General features: G+C 47.0%; 2 protein-coding genes across 2 annotated transcripts; both read right to left on the reverse strand.

Moving 5' to 3' along the window:
• Window positions 1-431: 431 nt before the first annotated feature.
• Window positions 432-2,011, reverse strand: LOC142585239 (cystatin-B-like). The gene is made up of 3 exons (XM_075695838.1): window positions 1,826-2,011; window positions 1,642-1,743; window positions 432-618 (listed from the first exon to the last, which is right to left on the reverse strand). Exons 1-3 carry the CDS (start codon window positions 1,895-1,897, stop codon window positions 496-498), a joined length of 297 nt encoding a protein of 98 aa, XP_075551953.1. The 5' UTR covers window positions 1,898-2,011; the 3' UTR covers window positions 432-495.
• Window positions 2,012-5,625: 3,614 nt separating this feature from the next.
• On the reverse strand, window positions 5,626-15,090 carry LOC142585240 (cystatin-A2-like). Its single transcript, XM_075695839.1, has 3 exons — window positions 14,695-15,090; window positions 7,381-7,482; window positions 5,626-6,067 (listed from the first exon to the last, which is right to left on the reverse strand). The coding sequence occupies exons 1-3, from the start codon at window positions 14,770-14,772 to the stop codon at window positions 5,945-5,947; spliced, it is 303 nt and encodes a 100-aa protein (XP_075551954.1). The 5' UTR covers window positions 14,773-15,090; the 3' UTR covers window positions 5,626-5,944.
• Between the last annotated feature and the right edge of the window lie 583 nt (window positions 15,091-15,673).

The raw sequence follows: 15,673 nt of genomic DNA on the forward strand, positions 1-15,673 counted from the left end.
TGATGATGACTATGGATTCCATAGTGAGCCAGGCATAATCTGCTCCCATCCCCAAGTTGGCTCTCTGCATAGAGCCATACATATTTTACCAGAAAAAACGTGGGTTTCCCTCGGTTTTCGCCCTTACATGTACGTTAGCTCTAATTAAGAATATAGTTTAATTCGGAACTTTCTTTAGCAGGTATGTAACCATATGATTCTGTCCGTTTCCTAAAACACAAGTGCACAATTGACTCGAATATCCACGGAGGCCAAATACGCAATGCAACGTTTAAGTGCAGAACAAAACCATGAACAGATCAAATCGTTTGTACAGGTCATTGGGTCAGAACTTGCGTTCGAGGCAATGACTCGGCGCCTGTAGGTAGTCTATGACGTAATAGTGCGCGGCGGCTGATAGGACCGAGTAAGTTTGAGCGCAACACAGAATATCCCGTAAGATTTGTTCCTTTATTTTATCGCATATATGTAAAAGGTAAGCGCTGGCTACAGCCGTCACTGGAAATGCTCGAGCGGGTCTTCCAACGTCTTGTTCTCCTGCACGGCCGAGAACGATATTTCGCCCTGGAAAGCCTTGTGCGCACGCACGTGGATGTGATGGCCATCTCCTACGTGAACCTGAAAAAAGAAAAAGAAACGTAAGGAATAAAAAAAAGGAATAAGTCATACACAAAGATGCTAAAAAAACCAATGACAAACTTGGCGCCGCGCGCCGCTGTATTGCCAGCTGGCATTTGTCACGATCACCGCCGCCCTTTCACCGCGCGCGTCATAACCTCGTGATACCGCCTGTTACAATGCATACTGCCATCAATCCTTTTTAAAAGTAATTAATTCAGATGACTACGCAAAATGTTCATCCCCGGGGATGCATAAGTAACTGTATAAAAGTAGTTTATGCATATTCTTGCAGTCAACTTTAGTGAAATTTGACACCGATTGGATATAAGGTGCGTCGTCACAAACAACGAAAAGCACCCGTAAATGGCGTTTCGAACAGCGAGAGCTGACCCGAAAATCAGCATAGCCAACCTACCACGCAGCGTTTACGGGCGTCACATGTCGCGTACGTGTCAGACGCAAGTAGCAAAAGAGCAACGGTTTCTACAACGCGACGAGATCCATCGTTTCAGCGAGTTCAGCCGAGCGTCTCCGCATTTCTTCCCGCCGGGATGGGGGCCGTACCCGGAGCAGCGGAATAGACTCCAGCCAGGGCGCAGATAGGCCGACTCAAGATTTATCTCTGAACACCGGCGTTTGCAGATCAAACCTCACTCGTAGATTGCTGGGGCGTGGGTAACAGGGTTGCTGATACTTTAGGTTGAGTATTTTGGTCCATATGACATCCCACATTTTTCTTTGAAAAACGTGCTCGTTCCTCCGCGCAGGGGCGGGTGGGGATCGGAACACATTCCAGTAGTGCGCGTCAACGGCAAATACGTGTGCGGAGTGACGCCCCATCGCGGAGTGCACGGGCGTTTTGTAGCGCTCGTAGTCATTCAGGCACGATCGCTAACGTACAGCGATGCATAAAAATGCAACGTGCGTACAGTACGAGTGGAGATTCTCTATGTGTCAGGGCGCTGTCTAGCTGGATCCGTGAGCACATACTCGTCCCACCGCGTAGTACGTGGCACCAACCTTTACGAAATAGTTGACGCCGTTCACCAGCTGCGTCCGATACTTCAGAGGCGCAAACTCCTTGAAGGTCTTGCTCAGCTTCGTCTCCACATCGGCACGAACCTGCGGCCAGAATCGGTGGTGTAAACAATCACGCCCACCGCGCCGGGACTCGTCTTCCTACTTGCGTCTGAAATGAAATTACCTTTTCGCAGATCTCCTTGACTGTGTCATCGGCATCCTTAACTTCCTCCGAGAGTCCACCACAGAGAGGCATGTTTAACTCGGGGTGTTCTTGAGCTACGCGGAGCACAAACGAGGAAGCAGCGAACTTTAGAACGTAACGACTCACTAATCGCGCGCGCTACTACAATGACTCAGTGCTCGTGACTCCTACGTCACTCATTCTGAAAATGAAACGGACAGTAAGGTGCTGCCATCTAGTGCAAAGCATCTAAAGTCCTCTCTAAGTTGCAGGTGCTGCCGCTTTGTGGTCATTATAGCCAATGCTCCAAGTACAAATGTGGTGGGACGCCGATAGGTGACACTACAGCACCACGCAGTAGGTCTATCTTGAATATAGTTCGTTCGGATAACTGCGCGCAGATAATTTAAAATACACGTGCGAATGGTAAACATAACATGTTGAATACGCATTTTAGTCCCTAGCATTACAAATCTGAATTTGAACAAGGTGACTGCGCTCGCATTAACGTTTCCTTGGTTTCGCAGTCATCTGCAACTTCAATTCACTCACTCGTTCATTATTTGAATAATTTAGGCAGCCAATCTCATTAACATACCTGCTGCGTAAGTTAACGTGTTTCTGGAACGCTTTATAGTGCCTGTTTCTTTGGCGTGAGTGAAATATTATCGGCTGCGTGATGCATATACTTTCAGCAAATGTACCGCCCATTTAGCTAGCTATCCACATGATGACTTGCGATTACTTTTACTGAAAGACGCCGTATTGTTTTTAGGCTGCCTGCAACGCGAAGTTATAGCAATAGTCCACTTAGCACAGTTAGATTATTTGCATAACTAATGAGATATTTAGATTAATGCGATGTAGCGGAATATTTGGCTCGTTAATGAAATATACCATCACTAGGCCCCACTTAGATGACAGGCCCTTTACAGAGAAGATCTTGAGCCCGTGGCCTCGAGCGTCTGCTAAGTGCAGACTACACAGGCGCTGCTGAGTTTTTCTTTTTTCTTTTTTTGTTCTTTTTCAATGCACCAGCTTGTATGACCGCCTGTAACTAACTCAGCGATGAACGCTTGCTAGTGTAACCGTGCAAAGTGCGAACTTCTCTCTTCTTTTCCTCTTTCACTACCCTTCTCCGTTGCAGGGGGCTACCTTTAAGTCTACCGGGCTCAGTCTGGTTAACCTCCCTACCTTTCCCTTATAACTCCTCTCTCTCTCTCTCTAAAGAAGTAGGCTTGCTCGAGCGAATCGGGAAAATGAGATATAAATAGAAAGCAACGGCACAAGAATACTTAAGTGACGCAAATCTCGCGTCAGAAGCGACACGCATCACTGTCACAGCCTATCACGGATGCCATGCCGTAGACCGCAGGAACTATAAAGCGCATTAGCAAGGTTTAGCAAGGGTGTCTGTTGTGACCATTACTTTAAAACCTTTTTTTTCTGTCAATGACTGACGTACTGTACAATCTGTAAAGAGCAGCACAGCGCGCTAGCTTTTCTGAGCTGTAACGTGGCAAGATGCAAAACAGATGCGCAATTGTCTAATCACAACCGCACTTGTCATAAAGCTGACGGCCATTTCTATAAAAAAAAAATAATAATAATAACTCATGTTTATTTATTTATTTTGATAATTTACACTGAAGTCGTGCAAATTAGTTTAGACCGCCTCGGAATGTTTAACGTGCACATAAATTATAGTACACGAGCGTTTTTGCATTTCGCCCCGATAGAAATGCAGCCGCTACGGCCGGGACTCGGGCACGCGACCTCGCGCTTCAGCTCAACGTCTCAACCAAACGGCCACCCTGCGGGTGGCATAACCTGGTTACCATTTCACTCTTTTCCCTTCTCTTGTTATTGAATATTAATATGTCAAGCACAATGACATGCTGTTCAGTTGACTGAAATGTCATTTGTTAAGGACACCGCCAGCACGCTCCGAACCGTATAATTTACCACAAATTCCAGTGGTCAGCCTAAATGAAACTGAATAAAGCCTCTTAATGCACATTAGACGTATTGTTATGTTTATAACAAATTAATTCGTTCTCCCTGATGTAGAAAGTAAATTTTGCAACCCGCATGACAGTGGAATTGTTACAAAGAGAGCCTATACTGCTTCCTATGAATAATAATTTTATAGCCTAAAAATAAAAGCAACGAATAAATCGTATCGTCGTAACACAGAACTATGGAGACGCGACAAGTACTAATTAAGTAAGCGCGGGGATAAATTATTCGACACTTATTCGAAGCTCGAAAGTTGATATGCACCTAACGTAAACGCGCAGGCAGAACAATCCTTTTCGCTTACCTCCCGGTTATCTCCGTTAGCAGAGGAATCGCTCCGTTCAGGCGGTTTACGAGGCTCAATTTGCGAGCTAAGACAAATTTGTCCCGGGGAAACTGGTACTGCCGGGAAGGAAGGTCGCACAAAAGCATATCGCGTAATCAAAGTTCTTAATGTGTCTGCTCTTACTTTTTCCTCCATGTATGAGATAATTCAGCATAAAATAATACCGGTGAACTGAACGGGGGCTTCATGGGGGTACCTGCAACAGATTATAATAAAAGCGGGCTGGCGCAATGTCTACATGCAGGACGCCCAATAATGGCCGTGTCAATCGGGTGACCCATCAAAGCAGCAGGACTAGGGCGGTCCGTGGGCCTCGGCGAACCCCCTTTGGCGTCCCCGTTTCCACTTGGGAATCCCGAAGGCGCCGCCAAAGTATACTAAATAATAACACGTTGTTTACTTGCACTAGCAGCTCAGATTTGCGCGCGCAGTGAAAGAACGAAAAGGCGTCCGCCGGCGGGAAAAACACCCTGGAGAGAACCGCTCCTAAAGTAAGGGCTATATAAAGTGACAGGTACACTGTATACTGTAGAATAGCAATCGAACAATGCTCCTGTAGAGTAGAGAGCTAATATTCAAGTCACATCAGATCAAGGACTGTACGAGATAGTTGCCCACGTTCTTGATGTTGCTTTGTGTTTCTACATAGCGCTATTGACGTAACCTAAATGTGACGCTTTCCTGCATGTTCGCGAGCACATATGTATGCATGCGCGGATATTGTTATAGCACGCGCAATCTATCGGCGTTCGTATTTAACGAGCGAAAAAAAAAAAAGAATTCGTCTTCACGATTACGGGTCTGTATAAAGGCTTCTTACATGAGTTCTTATCCACTTCTTCTACCTTCTCTCCGCATTCGTTGCCTCCTGCAGCTATGTCGTAGGCTAGAAGGGCTCTCGAGTACGGTGGGCGGAGCAGCTCTCTGCACATACGGAGTCGTTCGTTGATTGCGTGAGACGCTGTAGCGTTGAAATGTGCGCTTTTGCTCACCAATAACGCTAAGAGGTCGCCGTTTTGTATTGTACTTCTACTTGCCAGGCACTGGCCAAAGCCATGATTAATGCGGCGCTATAAGAGAGCAATGTGAACGAAGAATGAAACGCGCAGAAACAAGTCACAAAACAGAACGAAAAGCGAATTTAACAAGCACACACACACGCACGTACATGCACACGCACGCACGCACGCACGCACGCACGCACGCACGCACGCACGCACGCGTGCGTGTAGCATATATTGCAGGGACAAAGCTAGACAACTTTTGCAGCTTTAGCATTATAGGATTTCGTGGTGCAATATCACAATCCGTCCATACATAAGGGGCGACAACTGCGCATGCGCAATGGGCGCCTCGGGTCGGAGGATCAAATTAACGCAATGTGTGGAGAATGCAGAAGCATTCCGTCGTTGCTCCGAAATAAAGATGGCGCACGCTGTTTTTAAGACAATATTTTATTCACACGTGTCCACCGTTATTTTTTTTTTATTCATATATATAATCTCGTTGGAGAGCAGTTCTCGAAATAGTAGACAGACCGCGCTGCTAAGTGACTAGCATACCTGTTTACAGACGAAAGATCTGAGCCTACAGCGGTGCCTTTAATTTCGCCGCCACGGCTGTTTTCATGATACCGCGTCACAATTAAGGGACCGATCCAGCGCATGCTAAAACGTTCAGTCCATGGCTCTGGGACTGACGTCGTGAGCACACTCGGCGTTGCGTTTCCTTGGAAGAATACGCATGGTCGTCGTTCAGGCAAAGTGCTCCACTTCGTCTTCGAGCGACTTGTTCTCCTGGACGGCGGCGAAGGTGACATCGCCCTGAAAGCTCTTGTAGGCCCGGACGTGGACGTACTGGTCGGAGCCTACGCGGACCTGCGAGGTGCGCGCGCGATGTACTTATTAAACATTTCGCCGCCAAGCTATTGGAACGCACATGCATTCTAGAAATATGCAATTCGCAAAAGAAAGTAAATTAAGTTAGGGTGTGCGCCAAAACCGCCTTCTGATTATGAGGCACGCTGTAGTGGGGTGCTCCGGAAATTTGGACCAACTGGGGTTCTTTAACGTGCACCTAAAGCTAAGTACACGGGTGTTTTCGCATTTCGCTCCCATCTAAATGCGGCCGCCGTAAGGAGGAGGGGAGGGAGAGATGTTAGTATAAAGAACAAAAAAAAAAGCCCTTCGCTTTTATTCACAGACTTTCGTACGCCAGAACGGTTCGTAAGAGCTGAGGCCATTCTATCTAGATATCGGACACATTATATAGCGAAGGCGGCCGACCAATTGTTAACGGCTCTTACGAACGAAAATGTTTGCGAATTCGGCACCTTGTTTCATCGCAGCATGTGACGAGCTCGAACTGAGACATTGCTTAAAACAGAGCAGCATTATGCACACAATATGAATACTTCTAGTAGTGTGCTTGGGCAAGGGAGAAATTCAGTGTCGGTATTTACAAAGTAGTGTGTACGCTAGAGCTGTTTGTTGATAAGCGGTGGTCTATGCGGCAAGCAAACGTATTATATAATGCAAGCGACAGTCGCAAGCTTCTCTTGAGAACGAAAAAAATTGTAATTTGGGAATTCGTCGCCAGCTTTTTTGGGGAAAACGTTGCCCTGACTGCTGAGAGCTTCGTTGGGTAGACATACTTTTGTGGAGAATGTAAAACTGAACAAATAAAGGAAGTCGAGAAAAGAAAATCTTCGCTTTTATCGCTTCCCAGTCCGAATGTATGTGCGCGTGTGTATACGCGTGCGCGTGCACATGTAATTGCTATCGCATGTTAAGGAGCATACCCGACTGCAATTTGATGCGACCATTCATAATACGTCTTTATGTGTACGGTGTAGTTTCTCACCTGCTCTTCCTGTCGCGTTTCAATTTATACGTTATGGTACAATCAACCACAAAAGCTTACGGACCACGGGATCTCAGAGGACGTTCAATTTCCGAGCAGCCTGTAAAGCAGTAGTCAGTAAAACCGAGCATCACAATGTTGTTGACATATATACTGGTAGAGGCTGTAAATGCGAATACTGCAGGCTTCGTTGTGAGGCTGCGCAGATATTCAGCTTTTTATGAGATTCTCTTCCGTAAAATGTTTGTCGCTGACTGTAGGATCACGCGAACACTGAAAACAGAAATGATCGCGCGCGCGCATGTGCATGTGCGTGACAGCTGTTTACCTTCACGAAGTAGTTCGTGCCGTTCACGACCTGAGTCCTGTAGTTAACGGGCGTGAACTCCTCGAAGTTCTGGCCGAGCTTGTTCTCCACATCGGAGCGGACCTGTAAAACAGTGGAGTGAGATTATTCGAAGTTTTTCACGAGCACGCTTCGCTAAAACGTCGCCTGAAAAAACAAAAAAAATACTTGTTGAGCGGGCACATTCGTCATAGTTTACCGTCGCGCACTTGCACATGATGTATATGCGCCCACCGGGACCGGTGCCGCTTTTTGTGAACATATATACATAACACTCCTTATCGTACACTGACTCCGTCACTACTCTTGGTGCGCTGCACTCGTGTTGACTCGGGAGATTAGAGCTCTTAGCGCCTCCAGCGTCTGGCAAAGCTTCGTAATCGTCGCACCGACAACGTGAAGTGGTCGCAAGCGCTTTCACTTAGCGCTGAATATTTGTCTGCGTTTGTGTTTCTTTCGTCCTTCTGACTAATGTTTACGCTACTCGGTTCCGGAAACACGAGTGTCAGGTATTCGTGCGCTGTCCGCCTTTCTTGCGCCCTTTCTCTCCCACTATACGATAGTGTTTTCGGTTATGTAACTGTATATATACGCAGCTGTACATTGATATGCAGACACGCAAGTGCGTCTTAGGCAAAAGTAACGATATACTTTTGGTGTCTCCTAAGTTTAGCTCGTATTCTTGCGTAGTACTCGTTGCGTACTTGCGTATCGTTGGTTGGGTGCCTCCAAAACTCGTTACGTGCTTCAATACACTCGAAGTACACGCCTGGTGCGGACTATATACATGGACGATAGGGGATTGCCCTATAGCTCTCTCGGAAGGGAGAATTCTGGGACACTGGTCTGGGGGGCAGACCGTCCTCAGCGTAGGAAACCCTAAACGTGTTTCTCTGCTTTCCGAAGACACGCAGAATTTGCGACACACTTTGCAGGCATGCAGGCTTTCTGACGTACACGCTTTTACAGCGAGGCCGTTAAGGGGACTTGCATGACCGTTTTCGTGCGGTGATGAAGGTAGCAGCAGTATCGTGCTCAGTATCAAATGCCAGTCGGGGATGAGGGAGCAACGCGGCCTGCATCATAGCTCCGAACCTTGCTTTGAAACGTATATATACCATATCACGAGTTATAAAATAAAGGTGACCTTTCGTGCAGCTCACTCGAATGAACAAATTCTTAATGTGTTTATCTTAGTTCACAAACTATAAGCGAGAACTGGGCGAGTTGGAAAACGTTCATGATAAACAACTAGACAAAGAAGAAAGGAAAGGAAAGAAAGCAGACGATAGAGATGTTTATCTTAGCCAGCAGTTCGTAAATTTTGTTTCTCATGGCTCGTTTAACCGGCTCCAATTGAGTTGAAGGTCAGCTACGGGTGCGGGGGGGGGGGGCATTATTGACCGCTCATTTTTCAGGTATGACGTATGGGCCTTTCTTTGGCTAAGGTCAATGTCAGTTTTAGCGGAGTACCAAGCACTTCAGCTTTGCGCGACCAGCGTCCCATCAGCTTTCATCGGCGCCTCATCGGCGTTGTGTCCACGGGCCTTCTGAAATTTCCTCCTGCTGCTAATCTAAAAAATCTCAGCCCATTATCGCTGGTCCTAGCTCTTGGGGGACCTGAGAAGATGACGTCAAGACCTCTGCCCCCGACGCACCTCCTGCCTCCATTTTCCTAGGAGAGCTGTTCTACATTCAAAGTGCCCAAAGACACCACGTCCACTGACGAAATCATAGAAAACATTGAAGAAACGATCGACGATGAAGATAGATCTATTTTTCACGATATCAACAGGAAAACAAGAGTGTCTGTGCTGATATACTGAAGCGTATATAGAAAGGGTCGCGTATAACAAAATAATTGCACCGGATATAGTGAACCAATTGCAAATTCTCGGGCACAATTTCGATGAGTGGCAAAACAGACCCCTAGGACTTCCGAAGGATTTGAGAACTGCCTCCTTCAGCTTCGCTATCCACGAGATACGAGTTGCTCGAATTTGCACACATCTGCGAAGGCATTTTTTTTGCAAAGCCCCTATTTACGTTACGATCTTGAAGCTTCGTCCACCCATCACCCAAATGATTTCCCCTATTTCCTCACAACATCAGCTTTGTGGCACGTTGAGTTCTTTCATGCTGACTGGGCAAACTAGCTGCGCGAGTAGTAGAGTATATAAATTAAGCACTCGAATGTTTGTATAAGTAATTTGCTGCGAAGCCTGTAATTTACCTACACAGATAAAACTTCCGGTACACGTCACCCCTAATATGGCGCCCATCATCTGGAAAGATTATATGGCTAGCACCTCTCGCTTTCTCATGGTAAGCAGGGAACTTTATAAACATAACATGTTTCAAAGCCGCAGGAAATGTGCGTTTAGCAATAGTTATTCAGCCCCGATATAACCACCAAATTCAAAATATTTCTGCACACGATCCCCTAAGATGCCTGGCATTCTCTATAAATATAAACTCCGTCAATTATGTAGTTTTCCCACGACACCATAAGGACACGAACATAATGTTTTTGAGCACTTCTAACTAGCTTACCTGTAAAAGGCTACTTCAAATTCTCTGCTCAAATGTGTTTGGAATATGTTTATTACTTCATTGACGATTGAAATCTAATAATATCACAATGCACTTTGCTGACAAGGAAATTTATTCAACCGTAGGCACGCTTACAACTGTGGTATGAACGAAAAGTACAATATAAGGTACAGCACATGTAATACATCATACTTGATGTAAACCAAACAGATTAGCAAACGAAATAATAAATGGTGTCTGCTTGACATTGGCTTTGCCACACAACAACAACAACAACAACAAAACTCATTACAGCGTCCACGCAAAAGCATTATTGTCAGCCTCGAATTTATGAAAGGTACCCGGGGCACATACAGATACAGTCTGAACTCGGGCAACAGAATTGAGCATTATTCTGGCTGTAGAAAGACTTTGCCTCGGGAGACGGTTATGTACCGCGTAGACCAGCGGCGAAGAAACTCGGCTTCACCGAGTTTGAACAACTGTTCTTCAAGATGACCCCATGCTATCACCCGTAGTTTCCGCATTCTGGGGTACATTGCTCTACTTGACTGCCGAGATCGTTCTGCGATGTTGCGGAAGCACCACAAAACGTAGCCAGCGCTGTAGTAGACGCGACTCTTTGCTGACAAGGAAATTTATTCAACCGTAGGCACGCTTACAACTGTGGTATGAACAAAAAGTAGAATATAAAGTACATCACATGTAATACATCATACTTGATTTAAGCAAAACAGATTAACAAATGAAATAATAAATGGTGTCTACTTGACACTGGCTTTGCCACACACAACAACATCAACAACAAAACTCATTACCGCATCCACACAAAAGCATTATTGTCAGCCTCGAATTTATGAAAGGTACCCGGGGCACATACAGATACAGTCTGAACTCAGGCAACAGAATTGAGCATTATTCTGGATGTAGAAAGACTTTGCCTTGGGAGACGGTTACGTACCGCGTAGACCAGCGGCGAAGAAACTCGGCTTCACCGAGTTTGAACAACTGTTCTTCAAGATGACCCCATATTATCACCCGAAGTTTCCGCATTCTGGGATACATTGCTCTATTTGACTGCCGAGATCGTTCTGCGATGTTACGGAAGCACCACAAAATGTAGCTAGCGCTGTACTAGACGAGACTCGCAAACCGATATCGGCGCTGTGGTGGCCGCACGATGGATATTCCGAACATTCTTGCAACTAGCTTTGCATGACATTTGATACATCAACATTTTCTATTACGCGTACGTCCTACAGTGCGGGAGCGCTACTCTCATCGCAGTACAACCCCAACGGGTGCACTGGCGGCCACATAGATTCTTGCTTCAATATTTTTCAAACATTGCTGGTATTGAATAAAAGAAATAAAAAATTTCAGCTATTTAGCGAACTACGCATGTCTTTTACAATACTTAGCCTATGCAAATGGAAAAAAGAAATTCAGCAAACGTTTGTTTTCAATTTTTTCTCAAGACGACCATTTCTCGAAGAAAACTTCAAATGCCGTGAGCGATGGCTACAAACCTCCTTGGGTTACCTTCACCACACTGATTCTTAATCCTTAAGACCACTTCTATGTTTACAAACGGAGCTTACAAATGCAATCCGAAACTACACAAGTTGCAATAGCCTACGAATATATAGAACTCTCCAGCTAGCACCAATTTTGGTGTACAGTTACATTGTCTGGCAAGTGAATTTCAGGTTAAGTATACAACAAGGAAGCTACATCTACGTGCGATCGACACATGGGGGGCGCGTTCCTCATATCTGATGATGATATGGGATTTTTATGACGCAGCAGCCGTGCAGGCTGTGATGCGCCATACCCATATCTGAACACATCAAGAACATGTGCCTGTTGTATACGTAACTAAGTGCTTCTCTTTCCTTGGCTAATTTGACTGTCAAAAATTCACGAGGGGCAGGTTTCTGAGGTAATGAACACGCTGCAGCCGCAACGCCGATAAAAGGGCTACAACATTACGTTCTCGCCGCGGACCACCGCCATCTTCTCAAGAACAACTTCGTGCTGCACAACGCACCATCGACGTCGTCTTCTTCCGCTGTTGCCTGTGCCGTGGTTTCCGAAATACATGCACAGACACTCTCAAAGTCTGCGTGATTCGACAGGGCTGCCCAATAGCGTTGTGCTTAGCGCACCGGGTTTTCAAGTGCACACATGGTATATACAGAAGAAGGAGTTTTATACGCCGTGGCTTCCTAAAGCTTTTACAGTGAAGCTATCTGAGGAGTACCACGACACTTTGCTTGCGGCGATAGTGAAAGTCGGCAGTGGTGTGCAAATGTGACAAAAAAAAGTAAAGCCAATTCCACGCTGTGAAAACTGTCGAAACAGTGAAGCTGGTGGTCGTTTTCTCAAGTTTCAACTCGTGTTTTATGCGATTTTCATGAGTCTTTTGTCTCGCTGTCGTCGTTTTTCTAGATTGGAGCTTCGGTTCCAGATTGCGCACACTCTTCAGTTGCGTGAGGTTGTGATCAAAACGCAGTCTATAACACACCGTGCAGCTGTGGCCGCTCTCACGGTCGAGGAATTCTCTCTTGAACCGTCCGTCGTCACCCTCCGTGGGAGGAATCTCTGTGCGTCGACGTCTCTGCTCGGTCTCCTACTGTCGAATGTGGGGGTTAGCTTGCCTCTACTGGCACTTGGCTTGTGTTTCCCGTTCTCGATCCTCGGCGGTAGCGGCTTCCCTCCCCTGACACTTTGCTTCTGCCAGTGGAGGGAAGCCGCGCTTTTCTTGCGTGACGTCGGCGCAGCCGCTCTCGTGCGAGCACCCGCTACCGCTCGCGCCGTGCGGAATCCATGGGGCGAAAGGGGGCGCGCCGGCGAAACACCTGTTCCTATACCCCTCTCCTCCTCCTCCCCTGGCGCGCCCTCTGATTGGTCCGCTCCCATCCCGGCGGAGCCCCGCTCCTTACCACTCCTTAAAAACCCTTTAACTTCGTAAAGTAGTGACACTCTCCTCCTCCGCCTTCACTCCTCCTCGTTTCTCCTCTTTCACGCTCCCTCCTCGAACGTGGCGCCACCTACACTGCTCGAGCGTAGCAACGGCGCCAACACGCGCTCCTCGCCACTCCGTAGGCGCTTCTCGAGCAAAAATGGCGCTGATGCACGGCACGAGGGCCCATGTGATGCTATTAGGCCAATAGCGACGCGGCGTCGGCCTCGGCCAGAGCGTGCGAGGAGGAGGCGGCATTCAAAGCGTGGCACTACATTACGAATTTCAAGGCGCTTTACCGCTCCTACCCTCCGCGCACCCTCTGGCGGTGAGCTTCGGGGGTGCGTGTACTCCCTTATTCAGCTTAGCTGTCTCTGACGTACGAGTTGCTCGTATATATACATAGTTTTTTTATTGTTTCTATCTTTCTCACACTCTCTCCTTTTAATTCATTACCGACTTACTTAATTTATACCGATGCCACATACCCACAATACAGGGTAGCCAGTCGGCCTTGCACTGAATTAAGTCGCTCTCTTTCCCTCTCTTTTCTCTCCACCTCCTCCTAAGTTATCTGGTTGCGTGAGTCTATAGAGTAACAAGGTTTTTATATATCAGGGGATGTTATCAGCTAGCTGTTAATATAGTTCGGCATTACAGGCCGGCTGTCTCCCGAGTAGAATCTGTATTGCAACAGCTATACTTGTGGTGTCCGTATTCACAAAAAGCTTTTGCGTTAAAGTTGTTCGTAAGAGGGACTTCCATCTAATTTTGATGCTGGACTTAAGGAAGACGACTGGCCAGTGGCGAAGAACACTTACTAACGAAAAGCTTTGGGAACACAGGCCCTGGTTCGGTTCGACGACACAACGTAGATCGGTAAATCGTCCTCCATGGCAATTTTTTTTTACACCTGCTGGCCGATATGCCAAAATACCTTCGACCCACTAAGCCGAACGTATGGATTATGGCTGCAGTTTAATTAAGAGGAAGCTTTATATCTCAGGGGGAGCGCGTATCTACGTAAATATATCATTGCGTTGTGTTTTTTGTGAACGGAGAAATCTTCTGTGCTTCAAGTGTAAAATGACGATTTGGTTAGAGTACTGTTAGGTCAAGATGCGTATTAAAAGCAGAAATAAATACAGTGCGTTATTTACATTGCTTTACGATATTTAATAAAATTAAACTTAGCCAGTTTTCATTTACGACGAATTGCACGGCAGACGGTACATTAAGAAAGGGAACGAACGAGTGTACTTCTCTTCCTTTCCGATGTGCCCTGCCTGTGTCGCAGTTCGTGTGTAAGGGATCAATTCGTACTAATTCGTCCAGCTGTAAACTTTAGTACCCATGTTGTGGTAAGCTGAATCTGCTGTAAGTGCGCGCCCTAAAGCGATTCTTATTTCGGAAACTATGCTTAGTCTGCATCGTTAACCTTTTACCATTACCGATGGCGCGTTCCCCCAACTGCGCATGTGCAATTGAGTGAAAGCGGTAGGCGTAATGGTAGACTGGTAATGCTGTGCTAAAGTAATCTACTGTCCGACGAATGCGCCATTAGGGGAGAGTGGTAGCAGTTGGGGAAAGCGGTATTGGTAGAGATAAGCTGGTAACGCTAGGATAACATAATCTACTGTCCAGCGAATAAGCCATTAGGGGAAAGTGGTATCGGCAGCGTTATAACGGTAACGCTTTGCTAAAATACTCCGCTATATTTCCTGCTTCGGTCGCTACACGAAAGAACGAAAGACGACGCCGTGTCGTGCAGTATATACCTTCTCGCAGACTTCCTGCACCTGGGCATCGGCGGGCTTCAATTCCTGCGACAGTCCTCCGACTCGTGGGGATGCCATTGTGGTGTCTGCTCGGTTATGGGATGCGTGGAGTGCTGGCTATAGCAAGGCAGGCAGGCAGGCAGGCAGGCAGGCAGGCAGGCAGGCACAGTTCACCGCTCCTTCGGCAATGCTCCGAGTCCCAACGCCCGCCCCGCTTTTAACCTCTCGAGTAGGGAGCTGGGGGCGTGCGTGCGGTCACACAACAATGGCCCCCTACGCCGGCTCGCACACCTGTGACTCGCGGACTCCGTATCGGTGCGATTGTTTGCACTGCCGATATGGCTAAAGCGTGCTTCTCGCGCTCAGACCGCGTGCTTCACCGATAATAGCGTGGCCGACTGCAAACGTGACGCAGCGAGGGCCTGATCCGAGTCGGGCCGTGTTAGTAATGCTTCCCCCCCTTTCCCGCCGTTCGCCGATAAACGCGCAGGGAGATAGGAAGGCTAGCGCTAAAAGCGGTGATGCATAAGGAGCGAAAGGACAATGGAGGCTTTCGTGTTGTCTGGCGCGGGAGTCACGTGTGGAGTTAGCTCACGTGCGCTGGCTTAGCGTGTTTGTAGTGCGACATTACCCGGGGCGGCGAAAGCACGAGCAGATTGAAGTTCGGTGCTGGAGTTGTTTACAGTGTGATTTGACGGGCAAGCGAAAAAGAGGAAGTAAATAAATGGTTCTACGTGTACCTTGTTCCGGCCAATCTTGTGTGCAACGGATGTTTCCGGTGAAGGGAACCTGAGTGAATCATTGCCGGCCATTTTGTGATCAGTGAGGTCAAACACGCACAGCAATCTTTTCATGCGCTTTTAGTCATCGTGTGTTCAATACAAATGATTTAATTTATGGGTGACGTAATAACAACGCTGTGGACAGTGAGCATACCTAATGCTGGGCATACATGATGTGAAAAGCTCCATATTTCCTT

This window comes from Dermacentor variabilis, chromosome 6 (assembly GCF_050947875.1).
Source record: "Dermacentor variabilis isolate Ectoservices chromosome 6, ASM5094787v1, whole genome shotgun sequence".
NCBI classification, from domain to species: domain Eukaryota; kingdom Metazoa; phylum Arthropoda; class Arachnida; order Ixodida; family Ixodidae; genus Dermacentor; species Dermacentor variabilis.